Source organism: Aulonocara sp. 'chitande type north' Nkhata Bay, linkage group LG16 (genome assembly GCF_057382095.1).
Source record: "Aulonocara sp. 'chitande type north' Nkhata Bay isolate Kocher_YH1m ecotype deep benthic linkage group LG16, A_spYH_male_GT1.1, whole genome shotgun sequence".
Lineage (NCBI taxonomy): Eukaryota > Metazoa > Chordata > Actinopteri > Cichliformes > Cichlidae > Aulonocara > Aulonocara sp. 'chitande type north' Nkhata Bay.
In genome coordinates this window covers 8414341-8440059 of record NC_141359.1, presented here as the reverse complement: position 1 = coordinate 8440059, position 25719 = coordinate 8414341, and the positions used below count along the sequence as shown (strand labels likewise).

General features: G+C 40.2%; 2 protein-coding genes across 4 annotated transcripts in view; one reads left to right on the top strand and one right to left on the bottom strand.

Moving 5' to 3' along the window:
* Positions 1-3850, top strand: part of adcy5 (adenylate cyclase 5) — a 95508-nt gene extending 91658 nt beyond the window's left edge. For both annotated transcript variants that reach the window (XM_086267654.1, XM_086267653.1), the window contains exon 21: positions 30-3850. In XM_086267654.1, coding sequence (XP_086123780.1) covers positions 30-158 — 129 coding nt within the window. In that variant the 3' untranslated portion in view covers positions 159-3850. The remainder of the gene's footprint in view (positions 1-29) is intronic.
* Positions 1001-16389, bottom strand: sec22a (SEC22 homolog A, vesicle trafficking protein). Of its 2 annotated transcripts, none has more exons than XM_086267656.1 (7): positions 16256-16389; positions 13971-14181; positions 12046-12209; positions 10736-10915; positions 7926-8044; positions 7281-7346; positions 1001-1493 (listed from the first exon to the last, which is right to left on the bottom strand). In XM_086267656.1, the coding sequence occupies exons 2-7, from the start codon at positions 14150-14152 to the stop codon at positions 1305-1307; spliced, it is 900 nt and encodes a 299-aa protein (XP_086123782.1). In that variant the 5' UTR covers positions 14153-14181; positions 16256-16389; the 3' UTR covers positions 1001-1304. The 2 variants fall into 2 exon arrangements, with proteins under 2 accessions (XP_086123782.1, XP_086123781.1); XM_086267655.1 differs by lacking the exon at positions 1001-1493 and adding an exon at positions 4896-6982.
* Positions 16390-25719: the final 9330 nt, after the last annotated feature.

The following is a 25719-nucleotide window of genomic DNA, read 5'->3' as shown; positions in this document are numbered from 1 at the left end:
TAAATATTCCATTCTCCATCTGCCTTCAGGTGACCCCAGAATTGCACCAGGTACTGAGCTCTTATAACTACACACTGGAATACAGAGGAGTGGTCACAGTCAAGGGCAAAGGAGAGATGATGACCTACTTCCTCACCAGTGGACCTTCCAGCAGTTAACCCACACTAAGTGACAGACACATAGGGGGTTACACGCCTTACGACATACAAAGCAGGCTTAGGGTGGACTGAGATTGAACTTTTCTCACAGCACTGAACCCATCTCAAACCTGAGGCCATAAAGGATGAGGAAAATGTTCATCCCAACGCCCAGCCTGTGGGGGAGCCGATGAGTCGGAGAAGCCTCGCTACGAGTCAGCTGATGAGACCAAAGATGTCCAGTCAGAGCATAAAGACAGATTATTGGTCAGCTGTGCGAGTCTGGGTCCTGAAGGAAAAATGGTCAATAAGAAATTTGATTTGCTTCAATCAGCCGTAATTTTCCGATGGGTTTTTGGACACACCTGCGGGAGGACATAAGCTGCATTACCTCTTCTCTTTCGCTCTGCCTTGCTCCTGCTGAAGTATATACAGTATGTACATGTAAAACACAGACAGTTTTATGTGTATGTACAGAATTTCACGTATGGTTTGTAATACCTTTGGTCCATGTTGTGATGCAGGTATGAATCTCTCAAGTATGGACACTAAGCCAGCACTGCAGCACTATCCGTCCTTGTGTCATTATCTAATCACATCAGTAACTAACAGATTCATGGAGGAGATAGTCTTTATTGCTGAAGAGTGTGTCCTACAGGTAACCGGGTTTCCTGAGATTATATGAATTTCCTTTTATAACAGAAAGAAAACGCTGCACAGTGTTTACAGAAAGCTTCCCGCCAGATGTGCAATATCACAACCTCAGTAGTATCAACAGCATAATATATATATATATATATATATATATATATATATTCACAAACACATAAAACAAAGAGGATGTCAGTAAAGAGCTTTTTCTAATCTTTAACATTTTCTATTTTAACTTCGAAACACAAACCCTATGAGATATATTAAGATTCTATATTTTGTACATGAATATATATATTATACATATTCAGATATACATACTGTATAATTCATGTTGGGATTTCAGACGTCCTCACTGGTGTTGCCTGATGTTAGCACTGCATCACAGCTGATGTTCCGTTTAGCTTCAGCTCCCCCCAAATAGCCTCTTTTCTTGCCCTTTTCTCACAGCGAAAAGCAAGTCTTAAAACCGAGCAAGGCGGTACATTGAATGACGGACTAGAGGATGGAAATGCATCAGCCTTGGTGCTCAAAAGCCATTTCTTTTTGCACTCCAGTGCTTTCAGCCGTCCACCTTGTTGTGCTCTGCTCCCACAGCTCCCCACTCGCTTGCTCAATCAGATGGTACGACCCAATGAATGTCCGATGATCTCCGATGAGGCCTTTAACATGGACTCTGTACTGACGACGGTGATGATGCTCATCCTGTGGACAGGGACAGATAAGCACATGTGGACATGTGCCCAATTATCTGCTGTTTTCTTTCCTTAACAGAGCAGTTCTCTTCAGTATTACATCTTTATTCAGCGTGTCATCAGACAAACTGACCTGGCTGGCTCATGGACTCAAGTGATTTTTAATGATGATATTACCAAATACTTCACCTGGTTTGGTTTGTTTTGTCACAGGAAAACGTAAATGGACAGAAAAATGTTTTCACCTGAGAATACTGAATCCAGAAAACTTCAGAACCAAGTTTAAAGGATAAGGCTAGAAAACTGTATATAAAAGATGGATGTAGGCATGCATGACGTCACCCATTGGTTTGTGAAGTATTGTTAAGCCTTGAGCTAACAGTTTAGAGGCCACTGGGGGTGGATCTCACTTAGAAACACCGCACGCTCATCTGGTTGTCAATCGCAAGGAAGATCATGCTCTGCTTTGTTCTCTTATTTGACTGTCAGTAGTCAATATCGTGCTGTATTTAGACACTTGAAGCTAGCAATCAAGACGAACTAATTAGGAAAACGCTTACAGAGGTCATAGATAACTGGAGCCTAGTAAGTGTCCTTCCAGATTTCTTCTTCCAGTAAAATCAAACTTGTTTTTGTAATCAGAGGAGTCGCCCCCTGCTGGCCATGAAAAGCATGTTTAAGGCACCTAAACTGCATTGGCTTCTATTTTCAGACCTGTGAAGCTATGTCCATATTTTATATAGAGTCATATTATTATAACTGTCAACTGATCTCATGAAAAGAGCAAAATTAACATTTTAAGTAATGCCTGCAATATTCTCTCCACTTGCATCTTGTGAAAACAAACTGAATTTGTGCGTGAAGTTATTTAAAACTTATTTGGTATGCTATGCAGATCAGTATTTACTTCACTACGATGTTGTATGTATTAAGTGGACTCAAAATGAACTGCAGTCTATGGACTTCTATCTGAATAACTAGCCTCAGGTTCTATTTAAATCCTGCATATTAACCTCCTAAGACCCAAACTCTTCCACCGCATGCATTTTTAATTTCTCTTTGATATTTGGACATATTGGGGCCCGATGGATGTAAAAACAAAGAATTACTTTAATTTTTTACATTTTTTTTTTTTTTGCCTTATTTTTGTTTTTAAGAAAAATGAGAGCCACATAGGAGGATATTCATTTAAAATTTTGATAGAACAGTGACAGTGTAATGTCCTCGTAAGTGGATATCAGGCCCAAAATTCAGTATTTTGGTCTAAATAACCCAAAATGTGATGTCCACATATGTGGACGCCAGCTCCTAGGAGGTTAATAAATGTATTAATTTTAAACTGCTGTCAGAAAATAATTAATTTGGACACTTTCCATTAAAAAAATATTAATAAATTGATAGTTGAACTTGAAAAGATTATTTAAACTCACAGAAATGTGTTGTCAAATTCCGGCCAATCAGAGCTCTTCTACCACTCAGTGGGCGGATTTTCAGTTTACGGAAACTATAAATGTTTAAGCGGGAGTCAGATATTGTTGGCAGTCCCAGCAATAGTCCAACTTATTAAAAGATTTAAAAAAATATTGTTTAAAGAGGAGAGAATCAGTTACTTAGGACTAATATTTAATCTTTCAGTATGTATTGAGTAACACATGCAAATGAAACAATTTATTAACAAGTTAGACTTGTTTCACTCTATTAATTTATTTTAATTCAGACTTGACGCGCTCAGTAAGTGCCCATGATGATTATATGGAATAATTGCCTCACTAATCGTTGCTTTTGAACAACATCAGAATTTAGGTGGAAATTTGGTCGTTTCATGGGACTTTGTTGACCCAAAAATATTAGCACTAGCCTTATCCTTTGAATTTCATTCCTTTTTAAAGAGTAAATGGCACTATGATTCTGAGCCTGTGGAATGAAGGGGAAAAACCTGCACTGGTCTTCTCTGGCGTTTTTTTTTTTAATCTTTGTTAATGTACTGTACTGCTGCAACCATTATCTTCACACACCCCGGCTAATACCTATAGGTGTCATTCCATATGATTCCAATTGGATGCACTGCCATTCTACACCCACGTCACCCCCCTCTTTCTACTGTTCACTGTGCATGAATGTGCCATTAGGGAACACGAGGGGCTTGGAGAGGCACAGACCAGAGATGAGGGGCGTGACTACAAGGTGCCTGAGTGGATCCATCTTTACAAAGTACAGCATTCTCATTCGCTTTTTATTTGACACGAGGTGGCCGTGTCTGTGACACAAATGGCTTCAGAGACAAAACTGTGGATTGTTTTTGTTGCCATGCTAAACATTATGCTGTTTTTTTATAGTAAAATAAACTGCTGAGAGGTTTCACAGGTACCCTGAGATCTGATTCTTGTTCATGTTCTGCTGTGCTGTCAGGTCTCTTATGGATCTAGATTGATGCTGGTGTTTACTTTGTGCAAGCTGTCGTTTTGGCACACAATACCAAAGCTACGGACTTAAATAAGAAACAAAAGTGACCAAATGTATGTGGACACGCTGTAGCTTGGAAAGGTGCATTGTCCAAAATATCACAGGCTGAGGAAGACTTTTTCCTCTTTCAGCAGCACAAAGCCAAAATCTATAAACAAAAGGTTTGTTTAAATGTGTGGAAAGCTCAGGTGTCTCCTCTGTTTTAACTGCACTCTATCCTGGGAGTCATTTTACATGTTCACGTAGCTCACCAACAGATGGCAGGAGCACTGCATGACAGGCTTTACGCATGAGGTCCTTTGTCTTCTTTTTTGTTATTACTGATTATTGTTTATATGACGGAGGACAAGGAGGAAAAATGCTAATCTCCTGATTAACGCTCTGCCTGTTACATTATCCGTCATGGTATTAATATCTGTATTTATAAGTCAAATCAGTGGCTATTATCTCCAGCAGGAATCAGTTAAGATCTTGGTCACTCCTGCTGTGCATTTACATAGCAGTGCCAGACTGTAATCAAAACTGAAGCCTCCCAATTTAAACTGAGTACGCTCGGATAAAATAAGAATCGTCGTGGACTGTAATGCAGCAGCTGCAGGAACAACAGTGTTTCCTCTGCTTTTCTCCGGGAATTCAAACCCATGTTAGTGCAAACAAAATCTCCAGACTTAATGAATGTGACCTTTCTGAACAGCCAACCTGTTGGCCTCTAACTATGTGAGCGTTGCTACAATCACATCGTCACCACGCTGACATTCAAGTTCAAATTTGTGCAGGTCAGGCAGCACATATCTGTGAAAATGGGAGCACTTCCTGCTCAGGAGAAGCATCCCTGCTTTTTTGTTTTAAAACAAAAGTGATTTTTGTCTTCACAATTACTGCAACATGTACCAGATATCCCTGAATTTGGTATGAAACTGACAGTGCTATGATAAAAAAAAAAGATATCATTGTAATGGAAATGTTTTTTAATGTTCGGTGTTCCACAGCTTTGCTCATGTTTCAAATTGAGGACCAGATCACATCATGATGTGCACGTGCAACACACACAAAAATGGCCAATATGGAGCTACTAAGACTGGCTTAAAACTAGCGTTCCAACACATTTACCCCATCAAATCAAATCAATGTTTTCCACATTTCATAACTTTAACATTTAACAAGATTTTGTATTCTAATCATAACAGGTCTCTAGTGTCAAATAAATTCAAAGTTTAGATTAGAAAATTCCATTTAAAGACCTGTAAATGATCACATTCATGTTCCACACTTGGATTACTTAAATCTTTGACTTTCAAGTTTCCTATTTTACAGCACACACCCATACAACACGTTTACTGCTGTGGAAAACATTTGAACAATCTAGAAGTTTGCGAATCACATTTCAGTTCCAATCAAGTCTGAGCCGTAGGGTAAAAAAAAAAAAAGGAGCTATTAGGTCATGTAGGTGTGGCACCCGATGCTGGAAAGCAGAGAACATTCAGATGATGAATCACATGAGAATGAAGTGTTACAGCAGTCTCTGGACAGAACAATAGTGCAGATGCCAGATGGACGTGAAAGCAAAGCTGCGTACGCGTCTATACTCTGATTCATTTTTCACTTCTTCCTGTGAGACAGGGATCATCCAAAATAAATAAAAAATGTAAATTAAAAAAGAAAAACGTCATGACAGCCTCGGCACAACTGAAACTGCTCATGGAGAGAAAAAAGAAAAACACAACTCAATTCTCTCCCCTTCTCGTTTTGTTTGCTGTTAGTTGTTGGGATGATGCAGGAACGCCGGGAAATCACTCCATAAATCCCCGATGACGATAAATATGGCATCTTTGTGTCATAATCGTGTTAAATGTGAACACTGCCAATATCCTTGATACAGGCTAAATGTGAAAGATGAGTTTTTGTTTTTTTCCTTCTTGTTTTTGTTTTTAGAAATGGCAGCCAAGTCTGAACTGAGGGGCTCGGTGGGAGGGGAAAATAAAATAAAAAAACAGGCCAGAGGCTGTTCAGATGATACAGGCCGCCTCTGGCTTTGACAACGCAGCTATGCATCTATACCGCTGCCAACACAGACCTGTTTATTAACACAGTCACTTGACACTGGCATATGCTTGAGGCTGTGTAGGCGAGGAAGTAGGGTACGAATGCAAACAGCCTGTTTGCGTCGGCTGAAACAGGAGCTACTTTGCGACTAAAAAAAGACACAAGTGTACATAAAAGTGGAGCGATCACCAAGCAAAATTCATAAAATCTGGAGAATTCTTCGTCAGAGAAATCAGTCGGTAAATAAATACGCAGAATGGTCTAAACGATGACAAACACTTACGAAATAAGATACGAGGACACACACGTGCAGAAGGCAGCGTTGCATAGTTTTAAACCATGACTGAAACCAGTCGTGCACCTGATGGAGAACCAGTGGGTTTACATAGAAGATGAAAAATAACTGAACAAGTAACTGAAGTTCATGTGATTGTTTAGCCGATGCATTTGGCAGCGAGTGGCGTCGCTTTCAATACTTGGTGCTTGCAGAGGGAGCAAAACTGCATCCGTCCTGCAGGTGGGATGGATGCACTGAAAGGAAGTCGAAAATTGTTATCGGGCAGTGGCTTCCCAGTAAGGTCCATAAATGATTCAAGCTGCAGCAGAGTCCAAACTGAGATCTGTTCACAGCTGCTGGGGTTTATTGAACAGGGCTACCGCGCTGCTGCGAGATCGCTTTTGGCTTTTCTCACTGAATCGAGATGCTTGGTTTTTTGTTTTTTGTCTCTATTTTGTTTCCAGTATTTTCAGACTACAGGTCCATTTATCCTTTGAGTTTCAGATCTTTTTTTGTCAGACATTGTAGTCCGGTGCTTTGCCGAGCGGTTGCCTCAGTCTGATCTGCAGGGTCATGAAGGCGCCCACCGCCACGTGAAAGAGGATCTGCCAGATGTTCCTCAATTCGTACAAATACATGTTGGAAAGACAGATGAGTGCAAAGGCCAGGAAGGACTTGCTGTTCCTCCAGACTGAGAAGTAGGCAAACAGGTAGCACTGAAAGGAGAAAGACAGAGAGCGTGAACGATGCGCAGACCACATGACCGGCGGGGATGTTTTTCATAAGAAATCCCATTTGATGTCTCTGTGCCCATCACTGTGTCTACCAGTCTGCGGTGATCCATTTAGTATCAGGAGCTGCACAAAAAAAGCTGAGCAAAATCTTTTAGAGAAGGTACTGGAACGAAAGGCACTGAGCTTTTGCTAATGTGTAGCTGACAAGCTGCTGAGCTATAAAGTGCAGGGCTGTTAGTCAGCCAGTGATGGGCTCCCCTTACCGCAGACTATCACTTACCTGATACAGACAGGCCGCTGTGCCGAGGAAGAAGGCAATCACGTAATTAAAGTCTTCATCATCATTCTGCAGACACAGAGAAAATGCTTGGGTTTTTTTGTTGTTTTTTGAAGCGCTAGTCATTTATGTAGGGACAAAAAAAGAAACCAATATGACAAGAACATGTTGAGGTATCTTTATTCATGCATTTCATGTACTGTGATCTAATCTAGTTCATAGAGTGTGATGTGACAGGTGCTCTATCAAGGGACACAATGGCAGGCATGTGGTAGTGACGTGAGCCCAGACAGACCATAATCAGTCATAAGTTTATGTTAGTCAGGAGATATTAGTGGCTCATGACGTCAAAGTTGAGGCAGGCAGATAATTAGTAAACTGGGATGATGTTTACAGTGAAGTCTTTGCCATCATTTTCTCTTTAGAATAAATCCCACCACCTTTAAAGTCTGCGTTTCCTGACTACCTGATTGCTTTTCTGTGACGGACCTACATTCCCAGCCCTCGGGAATTCATTCGTCCTCTTAAGTTTCTTGCTACAAATAAAACTGACAGCTAAAAGTATCAAACTAGAACCAGCCTTGCATTGAGCATTCATTTCCCTTTAAGAGAAACTGAATCTGAGAGTCGTTTCTAGAATGCCCTCACCTGCAGTATGCTCTCTATAGCGTGGACCCCTCGCAGCAGGTTCAGCCCCCCACAGAGGATGCTCAGCACACAGGATACGATTCCCGGGAGAGTCACCGGCTCCAGCATCTGCGTGGGAGCTGCAAGAGAACAAGGACGCAGGTCTCGGATAAATCTGCTTTCCGAAGAACAACAAAGCAACTAGATTTGACAAAATTTCATTTATATATATATATATACACACATATAAAAGCTATTATGTGCAGGACAAAGGGAATAAATCCCTGAATGGCAAAGATAAGCCAAGAATGTGCTGTTCTCAAATCTCACTTTCAAAACATTCTTGTAGAGTAAAAGAATTAATGTGTCACTATTATCAGATTAGCATACTTCATCCCTCAGGATAAAATGATTTATGTTCTCAGAAAAACAAGACACTGGGAAGGTCCGCGGAGAGTGAGCAGAGCGTGGAGAGCTGCTCTCTCGGATGTCAGGGGGAAACACAACAGCTACAAGTAACCCGAGGTGGCATCGCTTAGCTTGGGGCAACTGAGGTGTGACAGTGGGGAAAAGGGGTTGTTTTTGTGGACGATGTAAAGAGCACGGGGTCTGAGCTACGACGAAGCAACAGCGGAATGGATTCATTTTGAAAATGACTATCTCATCACACAGTCTCTCTCTGCCCTTTATAATCCACCAGAAAGTAACCATTTCAAATTTAAGCAGCTGAATGACTTCTGCTGCGGATGTTTTGTTTTTTTCTTTCAATAAATATTTCAATATTTAGGGCTTAAATGAGACTTTGTAATTAAGAAATGTCTTTGTTAATCCACTGAAGATACAGGAAAATACGGCGATGAGGAATCATTTTGGTTCTGAACTGCATATTAATACATTTTAATAAAAGCAAAAGAGGCGTGAACAAACAGCTCAAAAAGCAAAAGGGACTAGGATCCTGTGGAGAGGCCCTGGGTCCAGGGAAATGTGTTTATCACAGAAAAACGTGCGTCCATGGCAGGTAGAGCTGGGCGATAGAACGATAACGATATGTATCGCGATATAACTTTTACTCGATAGAGAAATTAAGCTATCGCGATAGACCTCGCCGCTCTTGTCCTCTTAAAAAAAAAAAAAAAAAAAGGTCAGCCAATCCAAATTAAGTAGCGCAGAGCCGAACCAATCACAGCCGCAGCGTCACGTCGCGTGACTTGTTACGTACAGCACAAGTGCCAAGCCGCAGTGTGTTTGTTTGGGAAGCAGCCAGCGCGTAATGGAGGAAATGAGTGTGCCGACTAGAAAAATCAACCGAGCGTGACCGAAGAGAAAACAGATGATGGTTCCAATGCCGGAGAGATTGTCGAACGGAAGAGCCATAGAAGTTCCGTAGTGTGAAGGTATTTCGGCTATTTCAAGTCTAACAAAAAACAGAGTAGCGTGCACTGTAAATTGTGCCGAAAGCAAGTCTGGAAATACAATAAACTGGTGCATGCGTCACACTGTGCGCCACGTTATTGTTTCGGTGAAATGAATTTCTACAATACTGTTACTGTTAATTCTACTCTCTGCAGTGTTTAAATGCTTACATATACACACAGTTACTGTCCCTCCACACATACGACTCTGTTCTGCTTCTATGCCGCAGCTTTGTTTACTTTTTCCCACCGAGGCTTCTAGACTTCTGATTGGCCAACATTTCTGCACGGTTAGGAATCTAGCGCCACCTGCTGCTTTGGCATGTTCATAGCAGCGTTTTCCTTCATTTCTGCCTTTATGTGTGGACGGGATTATTTTTTAAAACGAAAACGGAAAATCTCCGTTTTCAAAAATACCCGTGTACGTGTGGACGTAGCCTCAGTCTCTGACTGGAAGCGCTAATTCGTCATTCGGCTTTTGTCAGACTAAAGTAACTGTTAAAACTGTTTGAAAAGCTAAGCTATACAACAAGGAGAGATTGAGAATTTCCTTTTAGTTCTCAGTTTATTTGATATTGACAAAAGTTAGTCAGTTTTGTCTGTTCTTCTGTAAAACAAACTAAGATTTATTTTTAGAATTAATATTTTGTTTCTAAGTGGAATTGACAGTTTAGTCTGTTTCGTTTGTTCTATTTTGAAACTTAAACGCTTTAGCGGCTGCCTTTTGTGTAGTTTGCAATATTTGCCTTTATTTATCTGAAAAAGTCTCATGTTCCTTAAGTACATCTACCCTGTTGAACTTATTATGGGAAATAAATATTTAAATAAAAACAAGCTGCTGATTATTTCACATTTTACTTGTGAGCAACGGCACATTTAAATCTTACAAATATAGTTATTTGGCTTATATCGTGATAGATATCGTTATCGCCTGAAATGAAAAAAAAAGCTCTAATGGCAGGGGTATAAAACTTGCTCTGAACTCTGGGGTTAATATTTCTGATTTGTCCAAAAAACCTCGATAAAGGATAAAAAAAACAGATGCTTCCTGAGGCATTTTGTTTAGGTTGAAATGAGCAAGCAAAACAGAGCAACGCATATCAACTTGAAGTCTTCATCAGAGTCTGCTTTGAAAGTCTTTAAAGCCATGTAGCACTTCCTGTTTTCCTTTTCCAGGAACATTTTGAGGGAAAAGCAACTATGTACATCATGTCACAGTCTTGTGGTCAATACCATCAATGTTAAGAATGAAAAATTAATACAAATAATAAGATTAAATATCTAAATTTAATGTACATGCACACCCTGTATATATATTTATGCACATGAATAAATGCATCTTTAAATGCTGTACGTATATAAATTCATTACAAGCCTCTCTCATACTTTGCACGCATACGTGTGCAGCTTATGTCCTACCTATGCCCTTGTACTTTGAAGGTGCGTGCACTGAGAATCCATTGATAGCCCGCAGGTCCTCAGGGGAGAGCTGGTAGGGCGGTCGCAGCTTGATCTCTGTCTGCATGTCAGCCAGGTTGATCTTGGTGGACAGGGAACGAGGGTTATTGTAGCGCTGTTTGGTCTTCTGGATGAAGGTGTCTGAGGGATAACAGTCAGCACAACAAAGAGCTGATTAATAATACAAAGAGCAAAGCCGGGCAGAACCAAATGCACCCTTTGTGTGACACAGCAAGATGCTGTTAATGTGGAAGTGGAAAATGATTTCTGAATAAACAAAAACATTTTCGATCAACAATAGACAGAAACACTGCATATCACATATTACATAACAAAAATGCTATTTCATACGCTGGGCCAGTGTCTCAGTTTTACTGTCCACAAAAACAATGTTTTATATGTAAACCTAATTTAGTCTATTAATTATATTTAAAATTGTTTATTCATGTCTTTATGTTTATTTACATCTGTAAAATACTGTTACCAAAGCTCTGAAGTAAATCTAGTTGAGTAGGCTCCATGCTGCCCTGTAGACTCACCCCTGCGTCCTGCAGGTATGGCTGTGACAGAAAGTAGGACAGCTGCTGGCAGCCTGCAGCGCAGTGGCCAAATTTAAAGATCATAACAAACTGAGCTGACAGTTTATGTGAATACAGACAGCTTTTCTTAAAACTGCTATTTTGTCTCTGTGCAACTCAAACATCGGTGGATAAGATCATATTTAAGTTTGTTCTCCCCGCGGTGGGGGGGACTATGTAATCAGTTTTGTTTGTTTGTCTATTTGTTAGTTGTCTCGCATCCAAGTTTTTTAAATGATCATTTTCAAATTTTGTTTGATGGTTGACACCAATAACAGCTCGAGCTCATTTCATTTTGGTGAGATTGGTTTTCGTTGTTGTAATTGGGAGTAATCCTCAAAAGCCTCTTTAAAACGACGGCAAGGAAAAAACCTTTTAGGTAACGATGACTGATGTAGTGCTTTTGTTTCGCAGGTGAAGTCATAAGTAGGTTTGGTAGCATAAAATACTTTTTGACTAGTCCCAGGCCATCAAACTCTCTTTTTTGTATCTGAAATTTACTGACTGTGACCCCGTATTGTAAAATTTGTGCACTACCCAGGAGAAACTTTAAAAACTGAATATTGTAAAGAATGAGGCCAATTTTACATCTGATAGGTACCATCAGACATGGCACCCGTTTTAATTTGAAAAGCTGACATCATATTTCCCACATGGTCGTTTCGGCTGAAACACACAGTTCCACGGACTCACCAAATTCGATGAAGGAGTAGGGCCGCATGGCACTCTCGATCCGTTTGGTGTCATAGGTGACAATAAACTCCTTCTGTAGCTCATCCAGGAAGCAGAAGGCCAAAACATTGGGATAACTTGCAGTGCATACCATCAGGTATCCAACGCCCAGCGAGCTCGTAAAACTGAAACACACAAACACAAATATTATTGCTCTAATGCAGCGCGCCACTCTTCCTCTCGACAGAAACCCTGGGAATCTGTAATTAGGACACAAAGCTATATCCAGGGACACAAAGGCATTTCTGACTTCTGCAGGTTGCAGCTCTAAACACAGAGCAAACACAATTTAAGCGCATCTCTGCTTCAACGCCACACTTTCACAGTTAATTTAACACAATGGCTCGCATCCAAATCCACCTCTGCAGAAACAACTATGTGCTGGCCTTGCAGTGTTAATTGATACACTAAGTGCAAATTAAATTCCCCAAACACAAAGACGTTCACATTACCAGAATAGCTCGGAGCGCATCTGAATGGATATGAAACCTGAATGTCAATAAAGAGTTGAGACTAATATGATGATTATCATGGAAAGAAAAACTCGCGGTGTTGACGATATCTGAGGAATGAGAGTCAATCTGATCTGAGTAGCCACATACATACGCATCAGAAATTGAAGCAAATGACTCACGTTTAAGGGTGGGATGGAGGCGGGCCCCTTACCCACAATTTGAATTGATGGATTCATTTTTATTGTGCCCTTTAGTTTCACAAGCTGCTGGTGCATATATAATAAACACTGAATTGAACCTGTTGCAATGTGCTTTACAATAAACCCCTGGACGAATACGTTTACCAATATCTGTCTCGGAGCTGCCTGACTGTGCCTATAAAACCTCACCGAATATTAGAAAATAAATCATAACTCCACTGTGGGTAACAGCTAAAATAAAACTGGATTAAATCCCACGATATAACTGATGATTCATAACTGTGACTTACAGTGCGAGTATGTTCAAATATTACAGAAGTAAACTAGTCCCTAAATTGCTTCCAGTGATGTGCATTCTCTAAATCACTGTGTAAAACTTGGGGCATTAAGCAAGCGAGCCGATGTTCTAAAACCTCCTGGATTAAATCTGCTGAAAAAGGAATTTCATCTAGCTTTCACAACACACAAATATTACAGACATGACAAGGGCCACTGAAGAACCGGGAATATCACAGGACAGATTAACCGGTGACTTTAAACGCCGCCTCTTTCATTTTGAACTTCAGCAGCCTTTAGACGTCCGCACTCCTCAGAAGCTTCGAGCTCTCGCTGATTAAAGAGACGTATCAAAAGGAGACTCTGTGGTTGTTGAAAGGTATAGCCGGCCCATTGATGGTTGGCGGTGAGGTTCTCTAAGGTCATGTCCTCTGTCGTAATAAGACTAATTAGCTTTTAACAAACAATGCTTGAGAGTTTCAAAGCCATTCCCTAAGCACAAGCAGAGCTTTCAGGAACCGTCTGACACCTCAAATGAAGCCCGAGCTGTCAAATCGCTCAAATTTAAACGCTTTTTCTGTATTTTCTTTAACCACATGTGTGTTAGAGGGGTCAGAAAGAAAGCAGTAAAACTGTCAACAGCAGGCTATTTCACCACCCATGGGTCATTAAAAATGCATTGTCTAGATTTTGGTTTTATACCGGGAATTGAAGATACACTGAGTGAATGCAGATGCTTAAAAATGCGCGAATATTTCGGCCCTTGTCCAAAAGAGGTTTTAGTCAAAATCGAAGGAAAAACTAACCCTACACCTTTAAACTGATATTATCTTACTCAAGCCAAACAGACCTTTTTTACACCAAAACGGCCCATTTGAAACATGTTAATACCAAAAGTTATTTAACATTTAACAGAGCAGAATAACTGGATCTTTTGCTAAGAGTAAAGACCTACTTGATGTTGTATGGTCCAGTCCTAAGTGTGCAGCGGTCAGGAAACTGGCCGAGTTTCTTGGAGAGACCTTTGAGGAGCCTCTTTGTTTCCTGAAGCTCTTTGTCCTGCTCATAATCAGTGGATGCTGAGAGAGGCAGGCCGTCCCCGACTCGGACCACAGAGGCAAACAACACCATCGACATCTTACAGCTCTGGCAGTCTCGCTGAAGGCCTGCAAACGAGGGAGATGGCACAGATCTGTGAGTGCAGCAAGGAAATGTTCTGCTTTTTCATCATTGAACTTGGGATTTTGATGTGTTGACAAAGCTTTATAGATTTCATGACAATTTAGACTAAATGACTAATACTTCAGTAAAAGAAACAATGAAAATTATATTAAGTTGCAACTCAGTCTTTGGTCACAGCATTGCTTTCCATTTATCACTCTACAAAGGGCAGAAAAAAATCAGTTCCTTATTAAATTCTCAAATATCAGGTTTTTGTAAATGTACAATGTTTTGGGAGGTTTAATAACAAACTGAGATGAACACACCGAGCACTCAGACACTGACTGTTTTCCTCTCAGGATAATATAGATTACTGTGGTGACCTCTAACCTCACTTGATTGCTTAATGGATAATGTCTGCACACTCATCTATCTGAACATGAAATATTTAAGTTTGTTTTAGTATTCAAGCTACAACAGTGCAATTAGTTATTTATATAGATATATTTATTTTTAAACTAACTAATTTTTTTAGCATTCAAAATCTCCGATCACTGGTATCTACTGAGAAGCTGAGAATGTGCGTTAGCGGGACACTTTCCACGTTTGTCCTCCTGCATGCGATTTGAATTCCGGTCAATTTCCTTCCTCCTTGACTGACAAGTCCACAGGATCCGTGACGTGAGCAGAATCAGCGAAGTGTCAGGTACCACAACTAAGAACTACCTTCAAAACCAGACCAAGGTCAGATGAGAAGACAAACAAAACGGGGAATATCTTCTATATGCTTTTATCACAGCACTTAGAAACAATATTAACGCCAAGTGTCGTCCGTGGAGATATACTATATAATAAATATTTTAAAGCAGCCATCTACTTGTGAGTAATACAAAAGCAGCATAGAGTGAGAGTGTGAGTACTTCCAGGGGGGGGGATGCCAAAAAATTTAAAATTACAACACACGGAAGATTATAAACAGACATTTTTTCTCAATTAAAGCAGCGCCTCAAAAAGGAAATGTTTATTCGTTTGCAGTCCGTTTGTTACCAAATTCAATCACTACCAAACATGACTTGCTAAAAGCATAAAGCAAGTTTCATTACGTGTTAAGTTACTTAGTAAAAATCTCATTTTGAGCGTATTCTAATTGATTTTGGGGGCTTTGGTGATCTTGCACCAGCACTGAAGATTTAGGAAATGGTTAATTATACATTTTCATCTCCTTTGCAATGCATCTGCCAGTTTCGTTACTTTACCTTGATTAAAAAAAACAAACCATGGAGAAAGTCAAACTATGGACGAAGATTGTTGGCAGAAATCTGACTGAGCTTGGCTGCCTTTCTGATGTCTCACTGGAAACTGAGGTGAGCCTTTACTGGGAATTTCACTTTCTCCTATCTGGATGCACATTCAGCACCCTGTAGAAAGACTAAAACCACTAGACTGGTGAAATGTTGTCTCATTAGTCACTGGCTTTCTAAACAAAGGTTTCTTCTACTCAACTATGGCCTTCACGTAAATTTTCTGTAATCAATAAACATCATGTGAGAACCATGGACAGCTCCACGGACTGAATGAAGGTTATGAGGAGTCGATTTGAGGCTTTAAGTGCTTTCACTGCACCCAGAGAAAAAGGCGAGACAACTCAGAACTTCAAGACAACTCAAATAAAAGGCGCGAGTACAACGTTAAGTCCTGGATTAACTAAAAAAAAAATAGGCAGCGACACTAGATTGCGGAGACAAACTGTCTCACCTTTCGGCTACTTTAATCCCAACTTTAAGAGCAGTGTTTCATTAGCTAATGGTTGGCTATGTTTACATGTGCGAACAATAAACTGGTAGATTACCTGACGTTACACGTTGCTTTTAACGTTTGCCGGTGGTGTTAACGATCAATTTATCTTGTGTGGAAACAAGACTTTACAATCTACAGGACAGTTTAACAAGCTAGCAAAGGTTAGCAGCTAACTATTAGCGTGTTCACCAACAGCATTGAACTTCAACCTTAGTTTAATCAGCGCGGCGATTAACAGCTAGTTAGTTAGCACATCCGCAACCCAGAGCAATAATATAATACCTGGGAAATGCGTCCTGCATCATCATCTGCACATCTGGAAGGTATAGCTATACAGGAAGCTGAGGCAGCTAGGCAAGCCGCAGGCAGCGCTGATGCTACGATGGTTTACGTTTACGTGGCTGTTTCGCTGTGCATTGTGGGAAAACAACCTCACCGGCGTCACGGACTAAAAAATAAATAATAATAAGATAAAATAAAAAAAAATTATATATATATATATATATATATATATATATATATATATATATATATATATATATATATATATATATATATATATACACCGTGTGCCAAATCTAAGCTGATTTTAAGCCGATTTTAAATTAGGAGTAAAACTGAAGAAATTCACATTAAAATCTTAAATAGACAAAAGAGTCAGTGTCTTTCTTTTTTTAACTGTCATTTACTTGTCTACTTGTCTAAAAAAAATCAAACAAAGCCTTTTAAGGAATATAACAACACGTTTGACACAATATTAACATGTATTTACACACACACATACATACGCACAGAGAGAGAGAGAGACCTGTAAATTTTCTATTTGGGGAATAACATACAAACATCTTCCAAAATACTAAAAAATGCCTCACACGATGACACACACACGCACAGATTACACCATGAGCAAAAGTCTGGGTACCTTTCTCAGTCAGTACTTCTATAATACTTTCGGTTTGAAGGATTTCTGTGTGAGGTCTCTTTACCTCATGTGGATGTGCGCCGAGAGCTTGTTGCCGTCACTGCTGGTGTCTTCGCGCTGCAAGATTTCTAATGGACTTGATGGACTTTTAAGTAAGTTTCGGCCCAGAAGAAGCCAGTTTATTTCCATTTTTACTTTCTCGAATGAACTTAGTGGAATCCATCTTCATTTCAGACCTGTAATATTTCCTGCGCCACTGGCAGCCACACACTCCATAGCATAATATTTACGCCCTGCTGCTTAACAGTTGGCGAGGGGCTGTGTTCATCAAATGCTGCACCTTTTTACTGCCCAAACACTCCTTTGGGGATTGTGACCAAACAGCTCATTTTAAACTTCATCTATCCTGCAGAACTTCTTCCAAAAAAAAGAATCTTTTATAGACGGTGCTTTGCATAATTCACTCAGACGTTTTTGTGATGAAGCCATGACTCTGGTCCTTCCAACTGAATCAATCTTGTGTCAGTAAAAACTTCCTGGAACTCACTTATATTCGAGAATAACTTGACTTCAACAGATTCCCTTAAATTACATTCCCTTTTTTTTTTTTTATGCGCATGAAAAAGGAAAACATACTGCAGATAACAAAACACTTCTAAATACTGTTTACAGTTCAATGTAGAGATGAGTAAATAAAGTCCTACTGCAGAATATTCATGAGCTCATTATCTTTGTTAGACACTGTTCCTTTTTTCATTCTGAACCCTACTTGCTCCAGTTGCTTTCCCAGAGAACACAATCACAAATTAGCCCAACTCCAAGGCATCTGATGCAGAGTATATTTTATGCTAAAATTAAAACATGAAAAATGAATAAAGGTGCACCCAGACCCTGCCAAGCTTTAGTGGCGCACTCAGGCCTAATGTGGACCGTTCACCGGCATCAGCATTTTATTCACTTTCCACTATTTCCTGTTAGAATATAGAGAAAAAAAACAGGCAGCACTTTGGCTAGAGGAAATGAAAACACCAGTACAGAGATGGTTAGCCGACTCATCCTTCACACATACCCATGCAATCTCCCAGGAGCCCTGTTAATGTGTCAGCCTGAAGGGCCCTCACTACCCTCATGCCCTGTGCGCGTGCGCGTGAAAGGAAGCGAGAGCTACAGACACACAGTGAAAGTGGATGATGGATATCTACTGGTGCTGACAAGATGATGAATAGCCACAAGTCTCGGTGAGTGTTTAGTGGAGAAAGCGTCAGGTGCGGAGAAGGCGGTGCCGTCATTTGTAGTGACACAGACGCGCAAACACATTCTCGGCATTTAAATGCGTCAGTGGCGAGTGGCTCTTTCTCGGGTTGACATCATTATAGATTTCAAGTCCGAGTTCATGCATTCCCGAGAACTGTGATCAGTTTGAAAATATATTTTGTAGAACAGGTTTCCCAATTTAATTAAAGCCTGATTTTGTCCCCCAGCAATTGCATGAAAAGTATAGTTTTAAGAACTGCCTGAGAAATGAAAGAGAGATTATTATCTGTGATCCCCAGTGCCTGCAATTAAACACACATATCAGTGCATTTCCCCCCTGGATTTAGTTGAGACATGATATGGCATTTTACACAGCAGTGAGTTCTCCTAGTTTGGTGTTTTTCTCACCTCATCTCCATTCGACATGTTTGGAAAGAATGGTCTCTGTGAGCCACTCTGTACTGGCAAGCATCAGGGGGGCAGGGATAGCTCAGTAGGTAGAGTGGTGGCCCCATGATCGGAAGGTCGGGGGTTCAATTCCCCTGAACAGCTACCCTGAGGTACCCCTGAGCAAGGTACCGTCCCTACACACTGCTCCCCGGGCGCCCAGTGGCTGCCCACTGCTTCACTGAGTGAATGGGTTAAATGCAGAGACCACGGGGACCAATAAAGTACACCTTCTTCTTCTTCTTCTGTGTTGAAACTCGCTGATGCTCTTGTGGCCAAGCTTTGTTTCCAAAAATACAAAAAAGTGTAAAACAGAATGCAATGCTATATTTACAATAATAAATTAATGATAAGAATACAAAAGACAAAACTGAGATTTTTAAAAAATATTTTAATTAAGCTCACTTTGCTGCATAACTGTATTAGCTCTTCTTTTTAAATTATAGGCCATTTGCTGTATCAGGATATCAGCAGGTCAGTTCAGTTTTCCTCTTATCATATTTCTTTGCTTCATAATGACCCAGGTCTTCTGTGGATAAGACTGCAGTCTGGACTGCAGTAGCAACCAGACATACTATACTGTAGCACCACGAGTTTCAACCAATGCATAATACTGTTTGGTGAAAAAAGCAATGAAATAAATCTCTCTAAAATAGTGTGTCCCAGTGGCGGTATACTTTCATATGTAAAAGAAAACTTTAACAGGACTCTACGCAGAGATTCCAAAGGTGCTCTGTTGGATTGAAAACTGGTGACTGTGGAGGCCTTTGGTTACTCATCGTCATGCTAAAGAAACCAGTTTCAGCAAATTTGAGCTTTGGGGCACAGGACACAAAGCTCAAGTCCTGCTGGAAGCAGTCATCAGAAGATGGGCACGCTGTGGTCATAAATGATGGACATGGTCAGCAACAGTACTTAGGTAGGCTTATAATGTTAAAGTGGTGCTAAGGAGACCAAAGAGTGCCAAGAAAATATTCACCACACCATCACACCTCCAGCAGTAGTCTGAACCACTGACGCATGGATCCATGCATGTTTGTTTGTTGCTTCCTATTTATTGTTTAACCACTTGTCCAATCTTCTATTGTCAATTTTGATAAGCCTGTACAAATTGTAGACATGGGGAGTGGCACTTGGTGTAGTCGTCTGAGGCTTCAGTCCATCTGCTTCATGGTTTAACATACTTTGCATTCAGATATGCACTTTTGTATACCCTGGTTGTAAAGAGTGGTTATTGTTGCCTTCCTATCAGCACAAATCAATCTGGCCATTCTCCTCTGACCTCTGGCATTAACAAGTCATTTTCTTTCACCAGAAAACTGACGATCACTGGATATTTTCCCCTTTTCAGTAGATCAGCAGTTTCTGAAATACTCAGCCCAGCCTGTGTGGCACCAGCAAAAGGTCAGCAGGTTGTGCTGACCATATCTACACGCCTAAATGCACAGAGTTATTGCTGTGTAACCAGTATTGGGGAGTAACGGAATACATGTACCCCCGTTACGTATTTAAAGTACAAAATATGAGTAACTGTATTCCGTTACAGTTACTGTTTAAAAAGGTGGTATTTAGAATACAGTTACTTTGTTGAAATAAATGGATTACACAGCAGTACTTTCCTGTTTCATATTGTCGCGGGTCAGGACTGTTTGGGTTTTGTTTGACAGCTACGTTCTGTTGTTCCAGGCGGCAGCACTACGGTTGCCATGGTTACATGGTGACACGCTCTCTCTGCGTGTTTCCTGGGTTAGAGAGGCCTTTTTGTTGTTTTTATTGTGCTAAGCTAATAGGCAGAATGATACAGACATAGCTCTAAAGAATGTAGCATCATGGGCAGTGTAGTCCGTGCTGCAGGGAGAATGGACTGCCATACACGTTATGTGTCTGTGAGCGCGAGGAGGGAGAAAAAGGAGAGTGGAAAAGTACGAGCTGTCATCGAGGAAAAACGGGAGCTGGAAGCATGTAAATAACCACTGCAGCCAAGAAGAGTGCCTGACGAGCCCAGTTGTAAGTAAGCTATTAAGACTCGACTGTACGCTGTGTTCGTGTTTTCCTCTGAAACAATAAGTTCCGTTGGAGCAGCCTTTCAACGCCTCTCTCTGTCTCTGGCAAGCAAAGTTGACCCAGACAACAAAGTAAAGCTAGTTTTCGGCTACGAGCCCAACACGGAACCGACGTATTAGTCAGAGGTCCTTTACTACGGTTCAGACCCGCGGAACTTCAGTAATAGTAATAAATCACATTCATGTAGTTGTAAACAGCATGATAATATATTAAATAATCCAAAGTATTCAGAATACGTTACTCTCATTGAGTAACGTAACGTAACACGTTACAAAATACATTTTGGGGCATGTAATCTGTAATCTGTAGTGGAATACATTTTAAAAGTAACCTTCCCAATACTGTGTTTAACTGAGTTCCAGCTTTTAAGCAATGATGTGAGCAGACAGCATTTTTATGGCACTGTTCTGATGCATTTTCTTAAATCCAAATCACCAGTTCCTGCAGCATTTTTAACAGCACAACACAAAATTACTCAATGTGAGAACCATTGTGAGAAACATGTGCAAAAGCAAAAATTCATCTGGCATTCCTAATTTACCCCAACATTTAAATAAGCAGGGAATTACAGAATGCCAAGAAAAGATGTGCTGACTTTTCACTGATGCATCTGAAAAACGAAATAGCTGTTTGACTTTCTAAAAAATAAAAAAATAATAAAAATAGGGAAATGAAAATAATGACAATACACATGGAAGTTTCCTCACCTGGCTCATGTGTGCCCAGCCCAATTTTACTCTTCAAGTGTGCGTGTGTGTGTGTGTGTGTGTGTGTGTGTGGGGGGGGGGGGGGGGGGGGGGGGGGGCTGCTTTTAACCATGTAAAGCACTTTGTGCTACATTTTTGTATGAAAAGTGCTTTATAAATAAAGATTGATTGATTGAGTTAGATGATGAGCAGGCAGATAACGACAGAGTGCAAACTCAGATATGGCATTCTGAACAACCCAAACACAATTATCCAGAAAGGTAAAATTGCCTCTGTTAAGGGTACTTGAATCTGAATAGACCTTAACTTTGTACCAATAACCCTTTGCCCTCCATTTCTTATGCTCATTTTCCACTGGTTTAAAACGCCTCGCCCTCCCCTCCAAGAAAACCAACAAAGGAGCAATGAACCAATGCTCCAGAGTTCTCTGCCCCTCTGAAAATCCTCTAAAGTGAAATTGGGATTGAGAGAGTATTACTGCCTGTGCTCACAGGCATTAATCAGCCTGTTAATGTTCGACACTGCATGCATCCCAAAAACAGCACTTTATCCAAGCAGACCTGCATGACCCATGGACTACAAACACTAAACACAAAACCTTCAAAGTCATGCCACAGCTTAGACCGAGGTCTGAGGTGAGCTCCTCATATTTACTTTTACCTTGATCCTGGAAAAAATGATCTGTAATATTTTTTTTATGTTTGCTGTCCTTCAAATGCAGAGGTCCAGGCAGCAAAGCTGTGACTGTGTCACATTTGGGTCCTGTGCCACTTTCTAGCCATTTCTCATAATAAAGCCACCAGTGTCACATCTGCTGAGTGCTGCTTGAGGTCCATTTGTTTCCCTTATGAGATGCAGAGGAGGAAAAAAAAAAAAAAGTCAAACCAAACAAGCAAAAAAAAAAAAAAAAAACCCCCAAAAAACTCTGCTTCCACAGGGGCTGTCCAATAGCCCAGCGACCTGACAAGGTCGTCATCTGTTTATTTCATGGCTCCAACAGTGGAGTCCATCCATTTTTGTCCATTACTAAATACAGTGCTTGCCAATAAACACGCTAACAGTCTGCAGCGTTTGCGCTGCAGAGTTTTATCCTCGTTTTCTAATTCTCAACATAGACATTGATGTCCACTAATTCATTTCCAGTCCTTTCAGTCGCTGCTGAGTCATCCACTTAAAAAAACAAAACACCGATACTGCCAACGTCACGGTGACGCTTGAGGAAAATTCATGGGATAGCTAAAATTGCGAGGATATATTGCCTGGGAGTCTAACATCAAATTCACCAAATAGTTGATGCAACCCGCCTAAAGCCTTTCCCTCTAATATGATTTTTAAAAATGCTCAAATAAAGTTGGCTGTAAAAAAAAAAAATGCATGGGTACTTGTAGATTTCCATAGGTCTAAGCTCCGTCTTTGGCCTATCAACATCCGTGGAGAGGACACTGAGGTGGTGCAGAGTTATAAATATCCCGGTGTCCCCCTTGATAATATAACAGATTGGTTGCAGATGTCCTGTACAGGAAGGGCCAGTGCAGACTTACTAAATGTAGACAGTGACATGCTGTTTTAATTCTATCAGATCTTTGCTACCAGTGTCCTCTTTGTTACTGCTGTGTGTTAGCGATGACGCATGATGCCTGGATAATGGGCAGGACTGTGGCAGCACTGGGAATTGTGGTGGAAAGGTGTACAGAAACAAAAGTACAGACCATCTTTGATAATAACAGTCATCCTCTCCACAATATTTTGGTGGCTCGGTGTAGTCTTCTTGCACTGTGCTGCAGCACAGAACATTGTAGAAGACACTTTGATCCCACTGCAGTGAGATTTTAGAAATTTGTTAACACAAAAGACTGATGACCTGGTTCATCACTCTAGCTTCCAATACTGTTACAACCATTGGCTTTTTTCTGCTGTTTTTAGGCATTTATTTGTTTTATTTGGAATATTGTGCAAAAGTCTTAAACCACCCCTAATTTCTTACCCTTTTGCTTCAATGAGTGAGTGTCTCATAATTTTTTAAAGTGGTCTTTAGCAACAGATCTCCAGATTCTCTTTCAGTTTTTCACTGGAAATTGGCTGCTTTTCCACTTATTTTTAGCCCAGTCCTTGAACCCAACCATTTTTAATGGGATATGCTTTTGTTTGTTAAGTCACTTCACACTGACCTATGAATAATCATCACTTGCCTCAGTATTACTGAAGCAGTGTAAGATTATGTTGGCAGAGAACAGAACAAAAGTCAGCCAACATCCAAAGAACAGCTTTGAATATCCTTCAAAAAAAACCTGGAGAAGTATTCCTGAAAACTACTTAAAGAAATGACAAAAAAAGCTGACTAAGATTTCAGATGAGTTGAAGAATAAAGGTGATCATACCAAATTGCTGAACCCATTTCACCAATTTCCTAGCAAAATATAAAGAAATAAGTACCATAGCTGGAGATTTTTGCAGTTTGACACCAAAATTTCCCCGAGGAGATGAATAAATTATTACTTCTTATTAATATTATTTTTATATAAACACAGTTGAAAGCCTTTTTGGAAATGTTTGGCTTTATTTTTCTTTTCTTTACTGCAAGGATTGAACCTGTACATATGGCTGGACACAGAGAAGTGGAAAAAAAAAAAAAATCAAAGGCAACAATGACTTCTTGGCATAACTGTGAAAAAAGTCCAACATAACACGGATACCTTTGGGATAAGGAATAAAGTCTTTCTATTATTCAGCTAACGCATTATGTCAGTGTGGAAACTGCCAAACACAAACAAATGTTCAGAGTAATCAAAGGTAATGACTTCTCATCGAGAGAAGAATGAACACGTAATTACGACGATATGTCACGTAACTGTTTAAAGCACTTTTTTCAAAATGCTCTTGCATATGGTGAAATGATAGTAATCACATTGAACACCGTGTGCCGGGCGACAGTCTGAACACTTGAAACGGTTTCATACGCAAAGAATCCCCAAAAAAGAAAAAAATGGTTCACTGACAAACATCTTATTCAGCACAAGCTGTTGTGACAGAAGACAGGAAGAAGGACAATTTAGGTGTGTTGTGTTTTATCCTTGGTGACTTAAGGATCGAAAATTATTCAGCTGGAATGATAAATTACAAAGCAAACTAGTTCCCTTTGACTGTGTTTTGCTATCCCTGAGAACCTTATTCATAATGAAAGAAACCAAAGTCTTGAATAATAAAACACAAGTTCAGCTACAGATAAGACTTTAAATATTTATAGAGGCTGAAGCTAGAAAAAAAGAAAAAAAGAAAAACAAAATTATGGAAGAAAGAAAAAAAAAAAACGTATCACAGAAGGTAATGACTCTGGCCCCCGAATTGATGGTGTTATGCTGCGAGAACTGGAAGAGGCTCTGGAGACTTAACAGTTAATTATTCCTTGGGCGTCTCGTGAAGTCATCCGTTTTAAATATGAAGGAAAGCATGGGAGAGCACTATCCAAGCTGACTGAAGCCGAACCATTCCAGGCCGAGGCGCTTCAGGTAGACGCGCACTCAGAAGAAGGGAAACGGGAAAGATTTCGGAAAGCCGTCTTTTGCGCTCGACTCCTCTGCGAGTTTCAGTTAAACAGGAAGTAGCAGAAACACCAGTGATGAAACAGATTGGTTACAGACAAACGCACACAAAAAAACTGAATGCCCAAAGTGTAAATCAGAGGTCTGAGATATTCCAGTAGAGTGTGAATACAGAGGGGATTTGTGGGATATTGAGCGGAATCTGTGATTACTTCAGTGGACGGAGGTAAGACTCATGTTTTGGATGTTTGTTGATCACATAGACTATTCAGACACCAGATGTGAGCATCTCCCATGCTTCTGTCAATGAACTCTCCCATTATTAACAATTAATGAAGGAGCAAGAGGTAAAGTCACTCCAGCTGTGAATGATAAGATTAATAATAAGATTTGGAAAAGTATGAACTGTGAAACTCTGAAGGGCAGCTTGCAGTAATATTTGGCATTTCATGTTCTGTTGTGTTCCCTCCCCCCCACCCTCATTCTCCTTTACTTGGTCATTTCATGAGAGAGTTACAAGGGCACCAGGCCTCTGAATCTCTTCCACTTATTATATTTCTGCAATTCCAGACATTTTATATTTTTACATCTGTAAGGCCACAGTTTGGGGGCAAACAAAAACTCCTTTCTAAAAGCAAAAATCAATCATGATAGTGCACACCCACACAGAATACTGATCCTTTAGCTGTGATTTCACCAATTTAACAAACCTACACTACTCACTGGAGCACCTCACATTTCACTGTACAAGCTTTAGGTTCTTTTCTTTCTTTTTTTTTTAGTGGTGGTGTTAAAATGCCGTTACTTTCCAAA